This window comes from Syngnathus typhle, linkage group LG9, assembly GCF_033458585.1.
Source record: "Syngnathus typhle isolate RoL2023-S1 ecotype Sweden linkage group LG9, RoL_Styp_1.0, whole genome shotgun sequence".
In the NCBI taxonomy this organism is placed as follows: Eukaryota; Metazoa; Chordata; class Actinopteri; order Syngnathiformes; family Syngnathidae; genus Syngnathus; species Syngnathus typhle.
The window spans coordinates 8,376,749-8,399,593 of NC_083746.1; the positions used below are offsets into that span (position 1 = coordinate 8,376,749).

The 22,845-nt window shown below is 40.5% G+C and overlaps 1 protein-coding gene across 3 annotated transcripts in view; it reads left to right on the top strand.

Annotated features, from left to right (window-relative positions):
* The window catches only part of thsd7ba (thrombospondin, type I, domain containing 7Ba), an 89,160-nt gene that overhangs the window by 60,103 nt on the left and 6,212 nt on the right, over nucleotides 1-22,845 (top strand). For all 3 annotated transcript variants that reach the window (XM_061287714.1, XM_061287717.1, XM_061287716.1), the window contains 13 exons: nucleotides 424-556; nucleotides 1,031-1,134; nucleotides 2,749-2,943; nucleotides 4,479-4,745; nucleotides 5,021-5,199; nucleotides 12,812-12,945; nucleotides 13,582-13,735; nucleotides 15,586-15,730; nucleotides 16,782-16,897; nucleotides 17,493-17,610; nucleotides 18,979-19,124; nucleotides 19,556-19,724; nucleotides 22,555-22,728. In XM_061287714.1, the coding sequence (XP_061143698.1) occupies nucleotides 424-556; nucleotides 1,031-1,134; nucleotides 2,749-2,943; nucleotides 4,479-4,745; nucleotides 5,021-5,199; nucleotides 12,812-12,945; nucleotides 13,582-13,735; nucleotides 15,586-15,730; nucleotides 16,782-16,897; nucleotides 17,493-17,610; nucleotides 18,979-19,124; nucleotides 19,556-19,724; nucleotides 22,555-22,728 (2,034 nt within the window). The remainder of the gene's footprint in view (nucleotides 1-423; nucleotides 557-1,030; nucleotides 1,135-2,748; nucleotides 2,944-4,478; nucleotides 4,746-5,020; nucleotides 5,200-12,811; nucleotides 12,946-13,581; nucleotides 13,736-15,585; nucleotides 15,731-16,781; nucleotides 16,898-17,492; nucleotides 17,611-18,978; nucleotides 19,125-19,555; nucleotides 19,725-22,554; nucleotides 22,729-22,845) is intronic.

Here is a 22,845-nt window from a genome sequence, read left to right on the forward strand (position 1 = left end):
TAATTTTCTATGTTATTAATTTATTGTTTTGGCTCTTTTTTTGTTTTTACCATTTGAACAAGCCATCCATTGTGTGAGTTGAATACATTTTCAGGATTGGTTTAGTTTTTAATATAGATTTAGAACCAACTAACTGGAGATGTTTGGATCACATAAAAATATAGTGTGGATCTGATGGAGTACTTCTCTTGATAGACATCTTTTTGTGGATTCATTGGAATGTGGTTGACGCGTTTAAAAGATATTCTAAAATCATTGCGTATTATGCAATTGATTGGATGAGAAGTCAAAGTTGGAAAGACAAACCTTTAAGTACCAATTATGATTCGGCACTGATGATCCATAATATTTGATATTTTACGGTCTGTATTTCACACTTTTCCAAAACCTGTGTTATTTGTTGTTGTTTTTTTCCCCCAACAGAAAATGCTACTTCTGCCACACAGTCTCGGTACCGGACTATCATTCAGAAGTCTGCTAATGGAGGCCAAGAGTGCCCTGACACTCTTTATGAAGAGAGGGACTGTGAATCACTCCGGTCATGTCCAATTTACAGGTAAATCATTGAATTGATGCCAAGACACATAATTGGCTATAAACTTCATAAAAAGCCATTTGGGCATAAGAAAAATATTTTGTTTACTTTTAACACAAGGGTGTTGTTGTTTTTTGTCTTATTTATTATGCTTTTGGCATGTTGGTAACAAGTGGCCCAGATTGTCAGCCAAAAATAGTTAAAAGGTAAAGCAAAACAAATGTGAAAAATCATCAAGGTTTTCTGCTTACATTTATTCCCGCAGTGTTCCCAAAAGGAGCACACGGCAATTTTGCTTTCACAGAATACAATTTGAACGCATTTCCTTTCTACCGCTGGTATTATTGTCTAGCTCCTGTTTTTGTGCATTGAGATGAAAAAGGGCCCAGATGATTCATTCTGAACCAACACAATGTCGAAGGCCTTCGATGCTGCTTGAGGCTTTCCAAGCTAGCAGTTATCCTCCCGTCTTTGTTTTGTTGTTTTTCCATTAAGGTGGAGGATACACAAATGGCACGCCTGTACCTTGGTTCCTGAATCCATCCAACGTAGCTTATCTGGAAAAGCAGAATCCTGCGGAAACGGCTTGGAAACAAGAGGCGAGTCTTTTTGTTATTCCACAAGTATTTGTCTTTCACTACTAACTGTCCTTATTTAATGAGTCCTAACGGTCATAACGGCTCCTTTAACAAACAACTGATGGAGCCATAAAACAGGCAGGCAATTTGTCCTGAGAGTATAATAATAAGAATCTTTCTGTCTGTTGTCGTGACCATCTCATCACGTCACCGGTTCCTTATTAATGGAGCAAGCCCGACAGCCACGGGCACATTACAGACTGAAAGATAACTTATCTTGTAGCACGAAAAAAAAGAATCACTCTTACAGACTAATTGCAGATGATTACAAGGAAAGCAGTTTTCGCAATATTCAATAGTTTTTATGCATCTGCTGTGCTGCAGAAGAAGTTCTATTGACTCCAGCAACAACCAGACGTGCCACTGCGGATGCACTTAATTACCTGAGCCAACCAGGATGACCGGCTTGGTTATACGCATAAAAATGCTCTAAAATAAGTGCTTTCTTTGCAAGCATATTTCCTGCCTCACAAATTCTGGTTTGATTGTGCAGAACTGATTGTGACCTTCATGTGTGTCAAATGCAAAACTTGAAGCTTTTGTCCCGTAACCAGACACCAAAGCGCTTCAAGTGGCAAAGCGTCCGTATTAAGGACGTACTTGCCCTAACAAGGACTTTTCTGAGGATCGAGTTGTCAAAAATGACAACCACATCATTTCATGCCCGCTCGATTACAGTAATGACTATGACATCTGCCACTTTGAAAAAAATTGGAAAATTCCGCCTCGCTTTCTTCCACTTAACTTTATAATTGATCTACATTTTTTTAAGCGATTCAATGCACCTTTTCCGGTAAGGAAAGACGAATGAAGCGTTAGCAGGTGTAGGGCAATCGTCTCCGACCTTTAGCGATTCACCTTTTCATTATGATTAAAAATGCCTGCGTTTAATAACCTGTGACATTTCAGACACTTGGAGGCAACTTAGAATGTACCAGGGGTATGAAAACAATGAAGTGAGTAGAAGGCTGCGCCAATAAAATTAAAGTTATGCATAATTTGGCGCCATAGCGTGTTTACATATGTGACGCTTTTGAACGACACACAGTATGAATAGTTGGATTAACATAAAGATAAAATTTGATTATTATTACAAATTACGATGGAGAATGTAACTGGCTCTGGCGTATATAAAATGGAGAGAAACTTTATTTGATGTAGAGTAATTCAATAAATTTCTTCCCCAAAATGTGGAGATTGTGGAGTAGAAGCCTTTTCCAAAAGTGTCCTTTCAGCACTTCCTCCAAACTTATCACCTTTCTAAATTCGTGTATAATTAAAGATGATCCCTGTCAGTGGCTGAGCTGATGTGAAATACCACACGTGTGGATTTGGGCAACCTTGCAGCTGAACAAATTCCATCGAAAATAGAGTTGAGAGTTCACTTTTTCCAGCATTGGAATCTGCCAAGAAAAGGACAATGGGGTTGAATCAGTGAGCTAATAACTTGTATGGAAATGCTGCAAGTTCAAGTGGAATGCAATCAATTAAATAAATAGTTTTCACGACAGAGCGAATGCAGTTACATAAGGTCAAATGTAATCAGCCGCTTCTTCTCCTCTTCCATATCAACAGGACTCAGTTGCGTCGGGGAGGATGATGAGGCGGCCAATTTGACAGAGTGCCTGCGCTGGGCCACCGGTCCTTTGCCTACTCAGATCCGAGCGTGTCGAGTGCCATGCAAGGATGACTGCACTCTAACGGCTTGGTCCAAGTTCTCCGAGTGCACGGGATGTGGCGGCTTCCAAAGTCGCAAGCGCTCACTCACAGGTAAGAGTGGATTGAATTGGAGTTGAAGGAGCAAAAATGTTCACCCCCTCCAATATCGAGCTGAACTTTCTACTTTCCCAGTCGTTATCAAAATTGAGTCTTAAATAGTATGCAATCCCTGATTTCAACACAGATGGCCGAATTGGAATACATGCTGTGTTTGCAGAGCAGGCTGGGTACTATTTGTCTTCATGAATATTTGAGCCAGTGCCACAGGGGCTGTTGTAAACACACCCTGTCTCTTCTTGTAATGCTCTATGAATCCAATTCATTAAAATGTGCCAGAGTTGGGTGGTAGGTCATCCCTGAGGGTCGCATACAAGTGGTGCAGTTTAGGGCTGTTGTAACGTTTAAATATCATGACTCTATTTCTTCGTTCAACGATGGAGCTACTTGTGAAATTAATCAGGTGGTCAAGTAGTTAGTTTCTTATTGTATGAATACGCTATGAAAACCATCCCCTGCCCCCTACATGTTGCCCCTAATTGAAAATTTAAAACGTTGCTTTAGTGGTAAATAATAGTGTTTCTCTGAGACGGATTGCTACTGTGAAACGACGGCACACCGACAATCATAGGTTGACACCAAATTATAGACATCTGAAAGCCTTTGTCACACATCAACTAAAGCAAAACACGCAGGCATCTTTTTCTATTCACTCCTGTTGCTTTCTGTGAATGTGTTGTCACTTCTTGCTAACAATTTGGAGATTTAAGTGAAAAAGTCAATAACAGCCCGCTCGTCTGAATATGTTTATTATATATCCATCACTGAGAAACCACGGTTTAGAAATGAAAGGATGATTGGTTTATTGATTGCTGTATTTCCTTCCGTTTTGATTCCTTTAATTTGACTCAATCATTTATATTTCAAACACGCAGTTTAGTAGTTCTTGTTATAGAGCAGAAGGTTGCGAACAGCTGGACATTCAAAAGTTTTGAGGAAGTCGCATTTTCTGCTGGAAAAGTTATATGGTGCATTTTAGGTTCATCCTAACCCGAAAGCCCGATTTCCCAAATGTTTTTGTGAGTGTGTGTAGTTGCATCGACAGCCTGGCTCCGACACTAGTTGTGTTGGAATGATTGTTTCAGACAGAGCAGATGGTATTCAAGAGAAAAGAAATGGCGTATACTGTAATGTTCCATTTCATAAAAAGCATTATTTGACGTCTACAAAAAAAAAAAAAAGACGACCGGCTGTTGAGGCATCAAGATTTGTCTTATGATATATTCGCCTGTTGAGAATTAAGACCTTTTTGTAGCCGCAATTAACGGACATAGCTTGCGCAATACTTTTAAAGATATTGCAATTCAAAGTGATTGATCATTTTTGAATGTCAAATATGACTTTCCAACTAAGCAGTATGCAGAAGAATACGCTTCAAAGACATCGGTGATCTTGCTCCTTGCTGTGTTAATACTATGTGGTTATTTTCCAAAATAGTATAATCACAGTATGTCAAACAAAACTCCTGGTCAGTTTGTGAGCAAACAATTTGAAATCATCTTTTCACCATGCTGTCTGTCATCCATCAGGTCGCAGCAAAAAGAAGGAACATTGCCTGAATGAGGCGTTATATCCTCTCGAAGAGAAAGAGCCTTGTCCCTGTGAGGAGTACTTGTCCCAACCTTTCGGGAACTGGTCTGATTGCATCCTCCGCGAACCTTCCACTCCGGGGTCGCTGCACATTTGGATGAGCCACCAGGAAGTAAAGGAGTGTGGTCAGGGTCTACGTTACAGAGCTGTGGCCTGCATCGATCAGCAAGAACGCCTGGTCCAGCCGACGCTGTGTACAGAGACCGGTAAGACTTAAAAAAAAAAGCCCCAATTACTTACGAAATATAGCTTGGGTAAGAATAATGGGCATTGTAAAAGTTTCACATTGCCGCGATGGCACAGTTGAGCAGAATAACACTCATTAGTCTGATAATTACTTCTTGGTCACAGTGAGCAAGTGTGCCAGAGCACAGGCCAATGTGAGGAAATTATTTAGGTGACCCATAATGAAGCTGTCACCCAAGTGCGAGTTCAACTTCTCTTTCTCTCTCGCTCGTGTGTGCCAATGTTCCATTCGCAGGCTACACGGTGGAGTTGTGCCACATCCCGTGCCCCCTCGACTGTAAGCTCAGCGATTGGTCGGCGTGGTCGCCCTGCAGTTCATCATGCGGCCCCGGGCTGAAGGTCAGATCCAAGTGGCTGAGGGAGAAGGCTTTTAACGGGGGCCGTCCGTGTCCCAAATTGGATCTGAAGAACCAGGTAAGATGGCAACTGCCAATCACAATTGGTCACAAAAAAAGCAGCAATTGGTTTGATCACCACCGTAAACTTGAATTATTCAATCCATCCCGAGTCATCTTGTCGAGTACAAACAGGCAGTTGAACATTTCAACTTTTATGGAGATGTGGCATCTACAGTTAACCCTTCAGCCATCCACAATCTTCTACGCTCTCGTTTATTGAATGCAAATGAGGGCAATTTGCAGTCGCGGTCCACTCGTGTTCACCACCATTACACTTCTAATTTGCATGGCGCCACTGGAAGTCAAATTGTACTAATGGCATATGCAGTACACAATAGTAGTTGTAGTTAAACCCTGGTCTCCTATATCTGTAGGAAAATTGCTGTGATTCTCTAAAAAAAAAAAGCAGTTTTATTTTCTTGTGGTGTTGCTGCCTAGCTTGTGTTGCTTCTGTTTACATCCTCACCTATCCTTGACATTAAAAACAGAATATATCTATAACTCAGCCCATCTGTTCATTAAAAAAAAAATCCAGTTCAGCCCACGGGTCCACCCCTATTCTATACTCAGGTGGTTCTGAACTGCCCATATATTAGTCGGTCTTGGTTTAAAGGGAAGATGAGTTTTATGAACGCCGCCATTACGCCACAGTGATTTTGAACCACTGTAGTTTGCGGAGGTCAGTATGGAGATGAGCCACGACCCGCGAGAAGAGATTTGTGTACAGATGTTTAAGTACCCGTTAACAAGGTCTTTACTGCCCAACTTGTAATGCCCTGAAATAACCCCAGCCACTTAAACCGGCACCCATTATTGCTGAAGCCCTCAGAGATTTATCTCAGGGTTTCAACAGGGCTTGCTGTTAATGTTACCTTCCGAATGGTCCTCGTAAAGCCAGTTACATCTGTCACAGTTGTGGCCAAAAAAAAAAAGCTAATATCCTCTAAGCTCCACTTGAGCTTAGTAAATGAGTCCCTTTTTAGTCGCTGTTGTAGTAAGTGTGGAGAGCAAGGTGTTAAATGTCAAAATGTCATTAAAGATTCAACAGCTAGCATCGATTCATTTGAATTCCAGTGGCGCTAAAGAGCATAAACAAATAGGCAACAGCTGTCAAGAAGAACGAATGCTGGAGGTCACGATTTTTTTTCCCATGCTAAGCTGCGTCTTCTTAAATCAAGTTGAACGATTCTGTTCAGAAAGATACCACCGTGAGTGTGAATGGTGTTCCAAGTTTTGGACTAATATTTAGTTGCTTGTATAGCCGCTGATGTATTCAAGTCATAAACGGCTCTTCTCTTCTCCCCATCCCTCGTTTATGTCAAGTGAACTCTGGACCAAATATGGTCAAATTCCCACCAGCAGATGGTTGGCCTCCATCAGGGCTTAAGGAGACTGGCTTGACAGAGATGAAATTTACGACAATCCATTCCATTACATCGTCCCATGCTTGACTGAACAAAAGTGATGGGAAGCGACTCAATGTGTCACTTCTACATTTACTGTTCTGATGTGTTGATGGGTAGTGCAGGTCAGGGGGGGTGAACAATAATAATACTTTGTTGATTGAGGGTTTGGAACCTCTGAAGCACTCTACAGTAAGAGGTTTGAGGGTTTAATCGGGACATTGAGGTTTGAAAGAAAAGTTTATTAAGGATCTACCTACCGTATGTCTGTGATGTGGTTATGGGTCCAAATATAAACTCTTTATGGCGGCACTTTGAACATATAGAAGCAGAAATGTGTGTGGTTTTAATGCCATATAAAATTGGCTTTATTCTGCAAAGTGTGTTTTAAGGTTTTAAAAGCAGCAGGTTGCTGTGAACAGTAATGGAAGCTTAGGAAATGTGAGCAATTTTGTGAATAGGGTGCGAGCCATTGGTGAGCCTGGATGGAAATCAGCGAGCATAATGTGCGCACTTAAAGCCACGAGTGCTTTGGCAATGAGCCTTTACCAGTGCGGGAGAAAGTTTGTCCAGCTGTTTAACTTTTGCAATGAATATTTGACTTTATATTCACGGATCCTACGCATTTTGAGAGAAGGAAACGATACAGACTCGGTAAATGAGTGTTTGGTCCGAGTGTAAGTTCTTTAGTCCAAAGAAAAACAAACATCTAATATTAAACTGCAAGCATGAGCTAACAACAAAGTAATAGTGAGAAAAATTGTGTTTAGTCATTTTAATAACAGTTTAAATTTGTCACTTGCATAGATTTGCACGGCTGACGCAAAAAAATGGGTGGTTTTTTTTTTTTTTTTACATATTTGACGCATGCATATGGGAAAATACTTAATTGCCACTTTGGTGTTGGTACTTTTCTTATTTTCTTCACCGCATCACCTGCTGTTTCGGTGGAATGTTGCGGCGTTTGTGCGCTAATGTCCTTTCTGAAGACTTTTGATTGGTGCTTGTTGAGTTTCTTTGCGCTTTATTGTTCCGGAATACAGTCATCGACTGCTCCGTATATTGTCCAAATTGACTTGTAATCACATCATATTGTTTTGCAGTATTGAGTAAAAATGAAACATGTTTTTTTGATCTTTTTTTATTGAGTTTGGTGACAGCTCATACATCATGAATGAGACATTCACAGCTTGGTGCAACCTTACATTTTGACTTGTCATTTTCATTTAATTGGACGTTTTTCCGATGGCTGCTGTAAAGTCAGTTGAATCTATGCTGGGTATTGTACTTGCTGCAGATTTTGCTTGGGCTATGCTTGACCACTGCTTTTGTAAGCTTCGGGCTCACGTGTGGAACGTGATACACTGAGCTTCGCTGAAAACAAATATTGAACAGCTGAGTGTATATCCTGTTTGGGTTTGACCAGTTTGACTGATTCATAATTCAACTAGTCGTCTTTTTTTTTTCAAGGTTTTGAGCAGGCAATTTTGAGTCTTCCGAGTTTGTTTTCTGTTTGGTTGTGAGATAAAATGTCTTGATGTGCGAAGCTGAAGGAGCCAAAGCAGCAGGAAACTTTGGCGTGTTGAGAGGATGGTAAGTGGATGTCAAGATGAAAGCATCAAGAATAGTGATGACTTGTTTATGAATTTCAACCTTTGAATTAATCCAACATTTTCGATACACATCTATTGTATGCTCTTTTCAAGGTCATGATTACATAACCAAGCTTGTCAAGTGGATCGTATTTGTCATCATGTTTTCTTCACGGGTACATTATTCTCCAATTTTTGGTCACTATACCAAACATTTAAAAGAAAGACGATTGAAGTTATTGGGTTGTTTATGAGAGATTATTAATCATTCATTTGAGCCATGATATTATAGCAAGTAACCGACGATAAAATTGCAAAGTTCGTTTCTGTCGTTTCCAATTGTAAGAAGTAACAAATGAGGAGAGGGCTGATTTCAGAAAGGAAAGTTGCATGATTGCATTGTGTAATCTGGAATTTGATAGTCAGAGGTTGTTTATGCTCAAAAGGGTGATTTTTCTTTTTTGGCTGTTGGTTTTGGATGTGACAAATGGTAAGGCAGCAAGCGAAGGAATGAATAAATGGTGGACCACCCGAACTGAGCGCTGTCAAAAACTTGATGACAACCAAAGTGAGAGAAATCAACATTAGGCTTCACACCTGCAGCGCTCCACAGGAGGGAGCGTCCCGGAGATCTGATGAAACACTTGGTTTACATGAACGCAGAATTTCAGCTCAGAAGCGTATCAATGAAGCCCAGCTGAGTACTTGTCAGTCTCATTGTGTTCTTGAAATGGCCGATGTAAGTTGGTGAGTTGAGTTTGGAAGACTTTTACCTTCTGAGGCCTTGACATTTTTTGGGAAACACAGAGTTCTCAAGAGGTGAGCTATTTTGAGTCCACGTCTGATTAAAGTCTTACTTTGAAACAGTATAGTTGATCTTTGGGTGTAATCACACAGTGACACAACTTGAAGAGCAAAACCTCTTTCTTTTGTTCACAAAGAAATGCCAGGCTATGTTTACACAATGTTCCCTGTGGCCACAGTGGCCTCGTTTGCCTGAAATCCTTTGGAAATATGGCAATTTTACTTTCCATATTCAACTGTCAAGTTTTGTCACGGTCGATCACCTCATACGTGACTGACCCTGCAGAGCGGAACGTCCCGGAGGTTCAAAAACTGGTTCGGCCCACGCTCCGTTTCGAGGGCCTGTTTGTTCCCTCCTGCCCCAGTGTGTTGTCATCAAGGTTTGACACGGTTCTGTCAAGGTTCAAATCATTGTTTGTACTTTAGTCCCATTGGACACGGTGGCTAGTACTCATCCTGGTACTGAAAAAAAAAAGTGGTATTAAAATTCATACTTGTAATAATATATTCATATGTTAATATGAACACATTCAGAGGGCCCACTATCAATATGAAATCTCTCTTGGCAAAATGGTTAAGCGGGGCTGCAGGCTTGCCAAGCTCCAATGAAACCTTTCCAGTGGATGTGCCAGCTGTGGATTTAGTCGCACAGTTTTCTGCCAAAAAAACCCGACACGCTTGCAAACAATGGCAGTACCTGAAGAGATAATCTGTCATAGCGACAGTTTTATCAGAAATATTTCTTAATTAAACCACCAAAAAAACTCTCCCAAGGGCTTCTGTTCTATTTCCACTCTTCTCTTGACAACATGGATGACTCCGCCCATCCCTAATAACAACACAGCACTTGCTTCAAGTGAATCACCTTAATATTTTTCAGAGCACCAAAGCGCACTTTTGTTTTTCAATGCACACAAGGGGCTCGGATGATGGCGTTCACATTTGACCAAGCGATCCGCATTAGCAGTTGAAGGGAAACCGAACGTCACGTCAGCTGTCACCGCTAAGTGAACACTGATTATCCAACTGGAAATTTGCACTCACCGAAGATGCAAACAATAAAATGTCACCCTAACGACACACTGTACATCAATATTTTATATTTTTATAATCTCATCAATAGAAGGTAAATATTACCATCGACTGGTAATGATGCACCCAGTTGGAACACTTAGCGATGTATTCGCTACTGATAAAACGGATACAATTTTAATGATCTTGTTTGCATACAGTGCACACATTCACTGGAAAACACATGCTCATGCATGCTGGCTTGTCTCGCTGTCTTCACATCAATTAATTTCTCTGACTTTATTAAGCATTGGGCTCAACTATTGCCCAAATGTCGCAACCAACCGCAGCAGTTTAAAAGGCATCTTTGTGCTTTTGCAAATGATCCAAGATGGCTTGAATAGCATACATTCGCAACGTACATGCATATATTATATATGAAGTCATTGATTTATTGATTTATTTTTTTATATTTACCTCGATGCCTTTTTATGTTTGCATTCAGCTGCTTCAAACAAACATTAACAAGGGTGAAAAGAGCATTGTTCACGACACTTTGCAGGCTCGTTAGCTGCTTAGTGGCGCCACATTAAACGTACCTCCATGTTTCCCTTCACCCCTGTTAGATGCCGGCGGGCCATGATCTTCAAAAGCCCTGCCAAAGGAACACATGGTGCTTTCTCATTTCCTTTGAGGAAGCCTCACAATTGCTGGTAGTTGGATGATTTGAGATGCAGTTTCACAAATCACAAATGTGTTGTTGGAATCGCTTGACAATTTTGGGCTTTAAATCGGTCACGTTGTCTTTTTAAAGGCAAGGGCAAAGAGAAGAAAACAATTGAAGGGCGAGGCGATTGCAGTAACAAATAGTTGGTGATGATCTTTAAATGGCCAGTTGATTTTCGATTGTTGTTTTTCCATTTTCCGTTCAAGTTGTTGTAGAATAAATTCAAATGTTCGACCATCCATATTAAAAGACAACCGCATTGAGGATCAGGCAAACACATTACTTTGATAATTGCAGATTTAATCATTCCAGTCAGGTATTTTGCATATGTTACCTCTCAGGTAGGCAGGTCATAAATAAAGAGCTTGGATAAGTAAATAAAATGATAAAAACGCCTCATTGAATGATAAAACACGGTAAATATTTATCCTGCTTGTCCACACATTTCCTTCTGTTTTAAATTACAATAGTAAACACTACTGGTTGTAGAACACTCACATTTTTCCATTAATTTATATAATTTTATTATGTCCAATATTTTTTCATTTTAGATACTTACTTAAAAAAAGAACTCCTGTACAATTTTTAAGCTATTCATTGAACTTCTTGACTTCCAATCAAGAAAAAAAATAGTTGTAAAAGTTTTGACCATGCGTATTTTTTTTTTTCTAAATGTGACATAATTTGAGGCAAAAATCAACATTCATGCAAGATAGTAAACTAATGCTCATATCATTGTTCTTCTCTTCCCTTCCCAACCTGGGGCTTGTCATGCACTGCTAATATGGACATCCACGCAGGCTCAGGTCAGTTCCATTCACTCTGTACTTAAACTCTGCTTGAGCTAATGAAGGCAAACTGCATGCCGAGCTTTCTTTGCTCCAGAGAAGCAACAACAGTTTTACCAGAGAGCACCGCTAGCCGGGTGGAAAGGATTTATGCCGCGTCCATTTTGGGGCAACACTCTGGCTGTTTTCCCATTTCAGGCAGTCAGACCGACATTACCAAAGAACTCTTTGATAGACTTTGAATAGCCGGTAAAGCATTTCAGAGTGAGTTTCAAGTGACTTTGGTTCTTTATATCATCCGTGTATTGCTTATCTAAAGAGTATGTCAATTCAATAGCTACGTAAAAGAGAAAATGTAGACGGTCGGAGACCAGACTCTACATTTTCCATCTGCAGTGGAAAAAAAAAAGATTATGAATGTGTCATGTCACATCTACTCGGGAACATATTCTATAGGATTCTGCTCCGTCTGTGTATTGTGCTACTGCCTGTGTGGTTGACATGATTCCACACAAATGGTAATACTCATATTGGTGAAAGTCATATTTTCTTGGTGCTACAAAAGTGTTGGAGAAAGCATGAGGAGACTATTTGCCCATTTTACCCAACAGGGGCATCTGCGGGGACAGATGGTCGATGATGAGGGTGTATAATGGTCATCTGTGCAGCCTGGAGGGGGAAGCAAAGCTCAACAGTCTCACACACACACACACACACACGTACTACAGCTTGTCAGAGCCTTTGCCACCAAATTATTCTCTGGAGTCTACCTTCCACCGCAGCCGCCTATTACACGTTTAGAGCATAAACGTGTTTACAGGAGCCTGGCGCTGGCTCTTCTGTCTGTTACGTTGGCGCTCCAGATTTGCTGTCTCAGTCGGCTGAAAGTGAATAGGCGGAACATTCACCCTCGCCTGAGGTGTTTTTGTTTTTTTACCATGATCATCCATTTCAGCTTACCGTGCCACTCTCAAATTCACCCATGAGTGAGCCAAATGTTTTTCTATGCACTTGTAGGATGGGCGTACTGCATTCTAGCCTTCTTTATATTGCTTGAAACCAATCTTGCCTTAACTTAATGTGTAAGTGTAGTTATTATTGATCTCAATAGAATACACAAGCCCATAACTTTTCTATATGCCGTTCCAGGAATTGCTCTTTTTTTTGTCTCTGTAGGTAGTCAAGGGGGAGTGTTTACATTCTATACTATATTAGCGTGTCCATTTCTTTGGTTTGACACACAATGGGCTTTTCACTGCATAATGAGTTTTTGTCTTGTGTGTGTGTGTGTGTGTGTGTGCAGGTAAATGAAGCAGTGCCATGCCACAGCGAGTGCAGCAAATATCAATGGAAGATCGAGCCCTGGTCCATTTGCACCATCAACACTGTGGGCGACTCGCCATCCTGTGGGGAGGGAGTCCAAAGCCGCAAGATCAGGTCAGTGAGCGAGTGAGCATTGGCAAAGTGTTGGAATGCCAACACCCCACCGGAGGGGGTTGGTTGGATTGGCTCGTGTTCTGGTGCTCTCTATGCCAAGAGAGAAAATTCAACGCAAGCAGCTGCCTTCTAATGGCTGCTACTTAAAATAGGCAAAAGCCGTTCAGTGCTGATCCACTCTGAATATATGCACAGATTTTTGGGATTTATGGGACTCTGCACTCTTAACAAGGCCACATCTTAATGTAAATCCAATTCATTCGTTTCAGGCACGCTAAAGTTATTTCAGAAAAAAAAAACAATGCTTTTAATTAATAATGAATTTTCATCATCATTTTCAGAGAATAACTGCTCAAGGCCAGCGAGAAAATAATCAAACAAAAACACATCTTCCCATTAAGCACAATTTCTTAGATCTTTTTTTTTTTTTTACTTGAACCAAACCATGTTTTATCAGTGGGGACTCCTCTTTCAGTTTGCTTTACAAATTGATCTCTGAAAAAAGTAACTGAACCTAAAAGGCAATGAAAAACCCAACTGTATAGTCACTAAAGTAATTTGTAGATGTAATCCAGGAAGACCTTGTTAGGAGTACCTTGGAGACTACTAATACAGCCACATCTGCTGCTCGGGCAGGTGTGTGAAGACAGGAACAAGCGGGGAGGTCAGTACTGTGGAGGACAGTCAATGTGATCAAGAAGAAATGCCGCCCAGAGCCCAAGTCTGCTTTCTGGCCTGTCACAACGACTGCGTCTTATCACCCTGGGAACCTTGGAGCAACTGCCCGCTGGTAAGAAACAAAATTCCCTTTTTTATTGGATCATTCAGATGACTTAATGTATTTTACAGCAATTCAGGGACATTATTGCTGTTTAGCACAGCAATGCAAACCACTATGTTGAACAATATTTTGTAGTGAAACTTAGTTTTATTCACATAATGATCAATTAAAATAATACTGCACTGTACTTTGTACCCCAAAGAATGACTTTGGGCACACATTGAATTTATTATGGTTGGATCTTTTGTAATAGGGTAATTATGTATACTCGCATTGAAAAACTGAGCAACACATTTACATTCTAATAAGACATCAGGGAAATGTTTGCAACATAATATGCTATAGAATTAGATCACGCTCTTCTCTCTGGGTGTCTGGAATGAAATTAACATTTCAAGCCATTCCATATTACGCATTATAGCTTGTATTTATTGCTGCAAATATGTACTGTCTGCTCTGTTTAGCTGAAGGATATTATACAAGTAAGTCTTGGTGGAAGCAGGCCATTATGGGCAATATAAGTTTTAAAATGTACCGTTGCACACCAATACAGAGCTCCTCATAATCCTATTCATATTTAATTCACCCAAAAATCACTAATTTATTACTGTCATTGATCCACAGCCATGAACCGTGCCATCAAACTCAGCCCTTGCGTTAAGCCACCGCCAAAGCCTTTAAATACTTAACAAAAACTAATGACATCTTCTTCCCAAACTGGATTTCATAGGTCGAGGAGCCAAGAATGATGCAATAAAAAATGAAGAGCTGACTAGACTGTGTAATAGCTGGAAATGAATCTACACACAAATATAGCTCGAGGCTGATTGACTTCCTTCTGCAACAAAGCATTGGAGCTATTAATTTTGAACAAAACAGGCCTGCTAAAATATATAGCTTCCCTTTTTTTATTTTGTCTAAAATGCATCCAGGCTTTTATTCTTCAGTTGACATAATGCTCTGCTAGTTTTGGTTTAGTATATCGCTCACATTGTGATGTAATTGGATCCTTTTCAGGCATTCACAAAATGACGGGTATTCATTTTTATTTAAATACAGACTGTGAAATGAGCTAAATGTTGATTACACGCAGCATCGTGTGACGAACACAAACGTAAAAGCAGAATGTTCGGTGGCACTTTAACAAGGCATTGTTTATGCATTGCGGCCTAATTGTGCCATACTTGACTTTAATTATTGCGGCGTATTCAGAAACCGAGTGTGCGTATTCATTGAAAGCTTTTAATCTGTCAACAACAAAACAAAAAAAAGCCAGATGCGGTGCTGTCATGTACAAATGGATTTGTTCGTTTCAATGACAGTTGGTGTGAAAACTGCTGTTGATTAATGAGGCTCCCAGTGATGAGCCTCATTAGGAGGTGACAGTGATTGAAGTGCAGGTTTTGATGAATCAGGACCACAGTGGAGAATAAACCTTGAAGCAAAGGTTTTTACTGGCCAATCTCCCTCAGAGACTTTCCGAGCAGGTCTGCCGTATTCCGTGTTTGATTAAGTCACTTGGTTTACTGGTGACAGATTTGTAGTGTACTGCTTTTAATTGGTTGCTCATTGCCATCACACATGCATTCGCTCTTGGTAGAGAGAACGGTTTACGGAGAAGTCAAATATAAAATTGAGTTTACTCAAATAAGAGTTTTTGGGTGTAAACAGGAGTATACTGTATTTTTTTAACTAATCACAAAACATTATTTTTATTTTTTTTATTTTATTTTTTGTTTTATTTTATTTTTATTCAGAAAGTGCTGAGCATTGAACATATAGCATCCAACTTAAGTCAAGTGCTGTCGTTATTTCTTATATGCTTGTTTGTTTTTTTGCTTTCTTCTCCGCACAAGCAGCAGTGTGACCGAGGTTCAGAGAGAAACCGGAGCAGACATATCCTCCGCCTCCCTGCCGTGGGAAGTGCAACCTGTCCGGAAATTGTGCAGTCAGAAAGTTGTATCCTCAACAGCTCCTGTTTCACTTATCAATATCGCGTCTCAGGTAGGCAGATTTTCTTTCTACGTCTGTACTCAGTGACTTCTTTATGTACGTCTGTGTTGCTATGCAACACAGCTGAAGTTATCATTCCAAAAAGCTGTCTCATTTATCCATTGACTATAACTATGCAATAATAATATTCATTTACAGCAGTCTCAAAAATCTGGAATTACCAATAGCTTCACATTACTCTCATTGATTTTGCACAAAAAGAGCCAAGAAATAAGAATTTCAAGGAAGTTGCCTGCTAAACAAAAATATGACACTCTAGTATTTTCAATCGGATTACAGTTAAGTACTTTTATCGCTTCCAAATGGCTCCAATATTTAGCCTCTAACCAGTAACCTCCATGACCATTGTTACAACTGAACGGAACATTCAAGAGGGCGATTCTATCTAAACAACTGTTGTTGGCCGGCGCCGGGCTCTCTCCAATGAGCTTAATGACCGTTGTGTTGCATCCCAAAAGAGTGCTACTCTTTTTGTTGCCGGGTCGTGCCTCCAACTTGGACGATAAATACTTTGGATTCCACACCAAGCAGCGAGGCTCGTCCAGCTGTTCTGTCTAGCCTTGTGAGACGAAACATCTTCTAGCTCAGTGGTTCCAAACTGTTGTCACGCTGGGGACCCGTATAATGTTGTTTTCACCAAGTAGTTAAACTAAACTGAACGCTTCAGTAAGAAATTTAATTTGACGTCATTGTGGATATTATATTTTAATAACCTACATGTGATTAAGAATCTACAGAATAACACGATAACTTTGAAAATAGTACATTTTCCAAACCAGCAGTAAAGCATCACTGGTATAGATGAGCAGGACAGTTCTGCTGCCATCTACCCAATGTCCCGAGAGTACAGTGACCAGAATGAATATTTACAGGCATAGAAACTTTTCAGCCTTGCCGAATGTCAATGCTAAGACATTGTAGTCATCGCCAAAGCAATAAAACTAAAGATTGCCTTGGGTTTTTTGTTTTTCAATTTACAATACTGCATAACGTGCTTTTGCATGCATTTATTTTATTCAAAGTGTGTATGCGTGTATTGCAGAATGGAGTACATGTCGGCTGAGTGAAAATGCCATCTGTGGCGGAGGTGTCAGGCAACGACTTCTCGACTGCAGCCGCAGCGATGGGAAGATTGTGGACTTGCAAAAGTGTGAGCAGGTAGGAGAAGAGTTGGTCAATAGGAAATCTGAATCTGAAATTAACTAAATATATTTTGTTGGTGATTTTAAAAATGTATCTGTCGGTATCTGTTTAATTTTTCAGTGCAAAAAAGAAAATTTGAAAATTTTACTTGCGTCTTGAATTAGAAAAGGTGCCACCAGTGCAAAAAAGAAAATTTGAGAATTTTACTTGCATCTTGAATTAGAAAAAGTGCCCCGTTTGCATTCATTTCACATGAAAATCAGCGTGAGCAACATTTGTACCTCTGTCTCCTTTCTTTCAAACAAATACGGTGTTCGGGCTTTCAATAATTTATAGATATTGCATCAATTCATGTTTCATGAGGCAATTTGGTCTCTAGCTAAATTATCTACAGCAGCCTCTGCTTTTCTCGGCGGTGTGTTTAAAATAAATTGTAAACGGCTCTCGGTCCCAAATGCACTGTTCATTTCTCATACATTGTGTAGCACGAAAAAATTGAAAAGATTTATGATCCTCAACGGGAGGTTTGAAATGTGTATTTTACATAAAGTGTGTTTGAATGTTTAATTGGCAGCGAGTATGAATTCTGCTGCTCCCTTCTGTCGCACAGCTTGGACTGATCAAGGACTGGAAGTTGGTGGAGAGCTGCGTGGTCGACTGTCCGGTCAGCTGTGTCCTTTCTGATTGGTCGCCATGGGGACAATGCTCGCATACCTGTGGCAGCCAAGGTAAAAAAAATAATAATAAAAATTGAAAAGAAAATTGAATGAAAACATTTTGAACATTTTTCTAAATCATTTGAAAAAAAGAAAATGATAAAAATGTCACTGTCTGGTCAGCTGTGTCCTCTGATTGGTCGCCACGGGGACAATGCTCGTATGTGGCAGCCAAGGTAAAAAAACAAAAACAAATTTCGCCTAACCCGGTGGGAATGACAACTTGATGGACTGACACTGCTGATCACATTTGCAAGGCTTCATTATCCCCTCTACTCTGCTATCCTGCACGAATATATTTTAATATATTAAACTATGAAAAATTAAGGCGATGCCTCCTTCAAGACAGCGAGGGCGTTTTTTTGCAACCCGGCACCGTGTTTTGCCATTCGTAACCGCCACATACAAATTTGCCCTCAGAGGTCATCGTGAAAGAACAGCAGGTTGAGTTCATCTCGGTTTTATACAGCTCACCTGACCCATAACAGGATAAGCGCATTTAATAATTTAGAGGGACCAAATAAAATATATATCAGATCCATGCAGGGTGGTTTCTAAAATGCAATTAGGGATCACCAACCTGTGGCTTCCTTTGAAAGAGATGTTTTATGAGCTCATGCATTATCCACGAGGTAATGATTTGAACCCGGATCCACGTATGGTTTGCTAGAACTTCCTAAAGCCAATATGTGGGAGAGAAACCTTGTTATTCTTTTAATTGGAAAGACTCACTGGCATCTTCCTAAGTTCATTAATTTTAATTTGACATTGGTTGCTCTTGCCTCTCACCCCCTCTGCTCCAAGAAGTTCGCAGCCAAGCATGTTGCAGCTGAGGATGTAAAACTCACAGCTCGGTCGCCGCTACTGGCCGGTCCGTCGCTCTCGACGAGGGATTTTTGTCATCTCTGTTTCAGGGTGTGATGATCAGCAGTAACTACTTTTCTTGTTTCTCCTCCAATCTTGACCCCACCACTGATGAAGGTCACGCTCTGATGCTGAACTGTTCTGAAACTAGCAAAGCCTCTCGGGCCACTCCTTTCTTTTCAGCCATTTCCCTAACTTTCACGCTCACAAATTATTAATGAGTCTCCCCCGCACGAAACACTTGTGTTAGACATGAGCATTAATGATGAAACACAGGAAAAGTGCTGTTGAACTAATTCCTCTTTGTCTCTGGCAAAATGTGTCGTGAGGGAAAAGCGTGGGCACAGCTGCCTTCTTTCTTCTGAATATGCATTATGTCAATTTTAGACGCCCATTTCACGGTGCTCGGCGTGTGAATTATTTTAGCGCATGAAGCCGACTTTTTAATTGTTTATCACTTTGCCGTGTTGACAAGTAGATTGATTCTACTGTTTGAATTCTACGTGTGCTCTGCAGGGCAATCCGTGCGAACTCGGAGAACGTTGCGGGAGGCTCACGAGGAAGGTCGGCCTTGTCCCAACCAGCTCATCCAGACAAGGCCATGTCCCATAAGTCCTTGCTACATGTGGCTGCTCAGCGACTGGTCCCCGTGTGCCATAGAGGTATGACTACAACTAGTCTAGTACAAAGTGAAGTCTGAATACGCACATGGTTATAGTTTTCCTTTTTGGGAGTAATTTTATAGACATAGGCAGTTAGAAAGGGGCACCTGCGCCGTTGTGGGTGTGAACACAGTCAACTTGATTCCCGGTCAATCGACGCGGCTCCCCTCATTAGCTTAAAAATCAGTACATGTGAGGTGCAGAACAACTTGCTGCAGTCTGTCCAGGATATTGGCACATGCAAATGGAATTTCTAAGGAACCGCAAGAACTCTACTTGCGGCTATTGTAAAGTGCAATAGCCGCAATAGCCATATTACATTTATGAATGTAATATGATGAAATCCACCACACATAGCAAAGTCTGCATGCTGTGCTTTGATCCACCACCCAAATCCCGCCACAACTTAGACCTGCTTTTGTTACATGCAGGGCGCAGACTGTGGCGAGGGGCTTCGGAGAAGAAACCTATCGTGTGTCACTCACAAGGGCAACCCCACCGTGTCTCCTCCTCTGCCAGTGGCAGAGAAATTTTGTGGTGAGAAACTGAGGCAGGAAATCCAACAGGATGTGGAGCAGCCCTGCTTTGTTCCCTGTCAAGGTAAAGCTGCCTTTGTTTAAAACAGGCATTTTCCGTTAAGATGTATCAACATAATTCACAAGCGATGAAGAGCTTTCCAACACTCTCTCTTTACAGTAATTATTTTTTGCCTGCATGAATTATGTATTATGCATTCATTTCACACTCATAACACCAATAATTATTTCCCTGATTTACATGCCACATCGTCAATACTCGCGCATGCATCCATTTGCTGGCATCCATCACCTCCAACTCATTGACATTTCAGCTTCTGTTGAAAACAGCTGCTATTTCCAAGTCAATAAACTTCTGCAGTAGCTCATTACCTATTTATCTACAACTGGTCGTGTCAAAAAGTATCCTCACACTTGCACGACTAACCACATTATTTACTAATGCAGTCTTGCTACACTGATAAAACATCTGACCAATTATTTAATGGATAGATACCACTGCTGGCTCCTGGATTTATGTGTGGGTATGTCATATAATGGCTTTTTAATTCTGCCTAGTAACTCATTTCTCTTAATCTTACTAGTATTCCTTTCTAGGTGGATTTTTAAAACACACCATACCAATTTCTTCACTCCAAAATGACTTATTGCCTGCATGTTATCTTTTTGCAAAATCAATAACCAATACAGAGTAACAAATCATTATTTCCCGCCCGACATTTATGTCATCTCTCCACTAGCTCTTTATTTGAGCTATGCAAGTTTATTTTTACACCACAGAACAGATAGAATGGATCAAAAATATAAAGATTGGCCTCATTTGTTCCAATACGATCAAATATATTTATGATGATCATGTGGCCGCCAGCTTCCGACCCGGAGCCTCTTGTTTTCTCTGAAGATGTACCATCATGCTGTGCGCCTCTGATGTTTCCCTTAATTCCTCCTCACTCAACACAGTGGTGCCGCAAGCTTCAACTCAGGATCAGGAGCTTTTGATGTGATTGTGTGTCAGTTCGGGAGAATTGCCGCAGCCGGGGAAAAAAAGGTCTTCAAATGAATGTAACTGTGTCACTGCATAACACTATGGCTTCCCCCATGGCACATTGCTACAAGAAAATCACTATAAGTCAAGCCCTTATACAGTGAAAAACTACAGTATACGCTAAAATGAAAGCTAATGTTGTCACTCATCTACCTAAGTTGGCCATGGGACCGAACTCGAGGTTCACTTGCTAAATAAATCAGCATAGCCGACTTTCAGAGAATGTCTCTTTGACAAATAGCATCCATTCTTCCTCGACCATGCTTGACCTTATTAGGTATGCTGTGTAAAAAGAGTGACAGCAAGACACACTGCACGCAAAATTGATGTTGTTGACCGCACAATGACAACATGAAATACGACAATAACGAAAAATAGATGGATTTGATGATCGGTTCAGCTTTTATGTCAAAGAAAAAGATCAGAGTGTGACATTCAGCTATTACGAGCGAGAGAGAGAAAATGGCAACATATTGAAAGCCATACAAGAATAGATACCCGTTACAGCGGATGTAAATGTATGATCTAACTAGCGTATGAGCCACGGTCGTTAATCCAAAACGTGTTTCGTGATCAGAACGAGGAACTGCATATATAAAAAGCCTGACGGCCACCTGAGATTATGCGGTGAGTCAACGTCGCTTATAGCGTGTTTTTAGTCAGATTTTTATGTTGCCATCAAAAAGCTTTGTTGTGTTCTTTTATACTTCACAGTGTCGCAACAACAACAAAATACGCACAACAAGCTTGTTTTCTCCACTTGTTGGTTAAAAACATGTTTTGTTAAAGCCAAGCAATGTATGGTCTGCTTTTGGTGTGAACTATCATTCAAACTACACTCATGCCAATTGTATCACTTAATACTACCATTTACCTTCTTCTGATGAAAACTCTCAGCAGGATAACACGCAAGGTCACAAGGGTCAAATAAGCTTAAATATGCTATTACTCGTCTTCACATCGTCAAGAGCCCTTGCATCAGCCCTTCAAGTGCTCCAACTGAGCTGTATGCTGACATTAGCTGTAAAAAAGATAACTGCGTCTTATTTTAATCCTCTCGCTCTGATTGAACCATCCATTTAGCTGTTACTTTAACTTTTGGAGATGCAAAAGTATTTCATACTGTAAAAAAGGAACCAACCAAAGGAGTGTGAATGTGAAGCAACAATTACATTTATGTATGAAAAGGGCTAATGTTCACTTGGAAAAGTAATAACTTCAAGTTATTAACTTGTGTTTTGCATTTTTAACCTGCTGTGTTAATTCCATCATTGACTTTTTGTGGTGTTGTTGTGTGGACCTCAGTTGACTATTCATTTAAAACATAGAACCCTTCAATACCTGTAGAGCCTCATATATATATATATATATGAATTTTATTTATTTATTTATAACTGCAAAATGACCCCATCAAGGATTACTAGGCCTTTTCTTGTTTGCCCTTCAGGGAACAAAGTGCTCATGTGCTATTTGTAGCGTGACCAAAAATATCAACTGGTTTACTCCACTAAAAATGTCTCTCCAAATCAAATTAATTTGACGCTCCCTCGCGAGACACATTTCACTACTGGCTATCGAGTTATAAGTTAATGTAATATACGACTGCGGTTGGGCTATTTTCTCGGAGTACCCACTGGGCTGTGAGTAATTTGTTTGTTGGTATCACTCACAGATGTGTAGAAGTAGTTTTTGCTATTATATGTAGCAGGCACTGTCAGAGGAAGGCCTATAAAATGATTCCTGAAATACTGCTTGCCAGCCACCGTGTGTGTTGAAACATCATCTGATTATGGTAATGACTAATGTGTGTATGCCAGTAATGTGTTTTTTCCCATTTTCCTACCTTCAGGTGACTGCCATTTGGCTGAATGGTCATCTTGGAGCTCTTGCCAATTGACTTGTGTGGAGGGGCGGAGCTTTGAAAGCACAGGACGCCAAACCCGTTCCAGAGCGGTGATCATTCAAGTCACCGAGAACCAAGACAGTTGCCCACAGCAAGTCTTTGAGACACAGCCATGTAAAGGTAACGGCGAACTGGCGACTCCGAAACTCACTCTGCCTCCACGCAAGTCATGCAAATGAACGACCGCTGCACCGTGGTCTCCATTTTGATATTCATGTAGGGAATTTGAACTTTTAT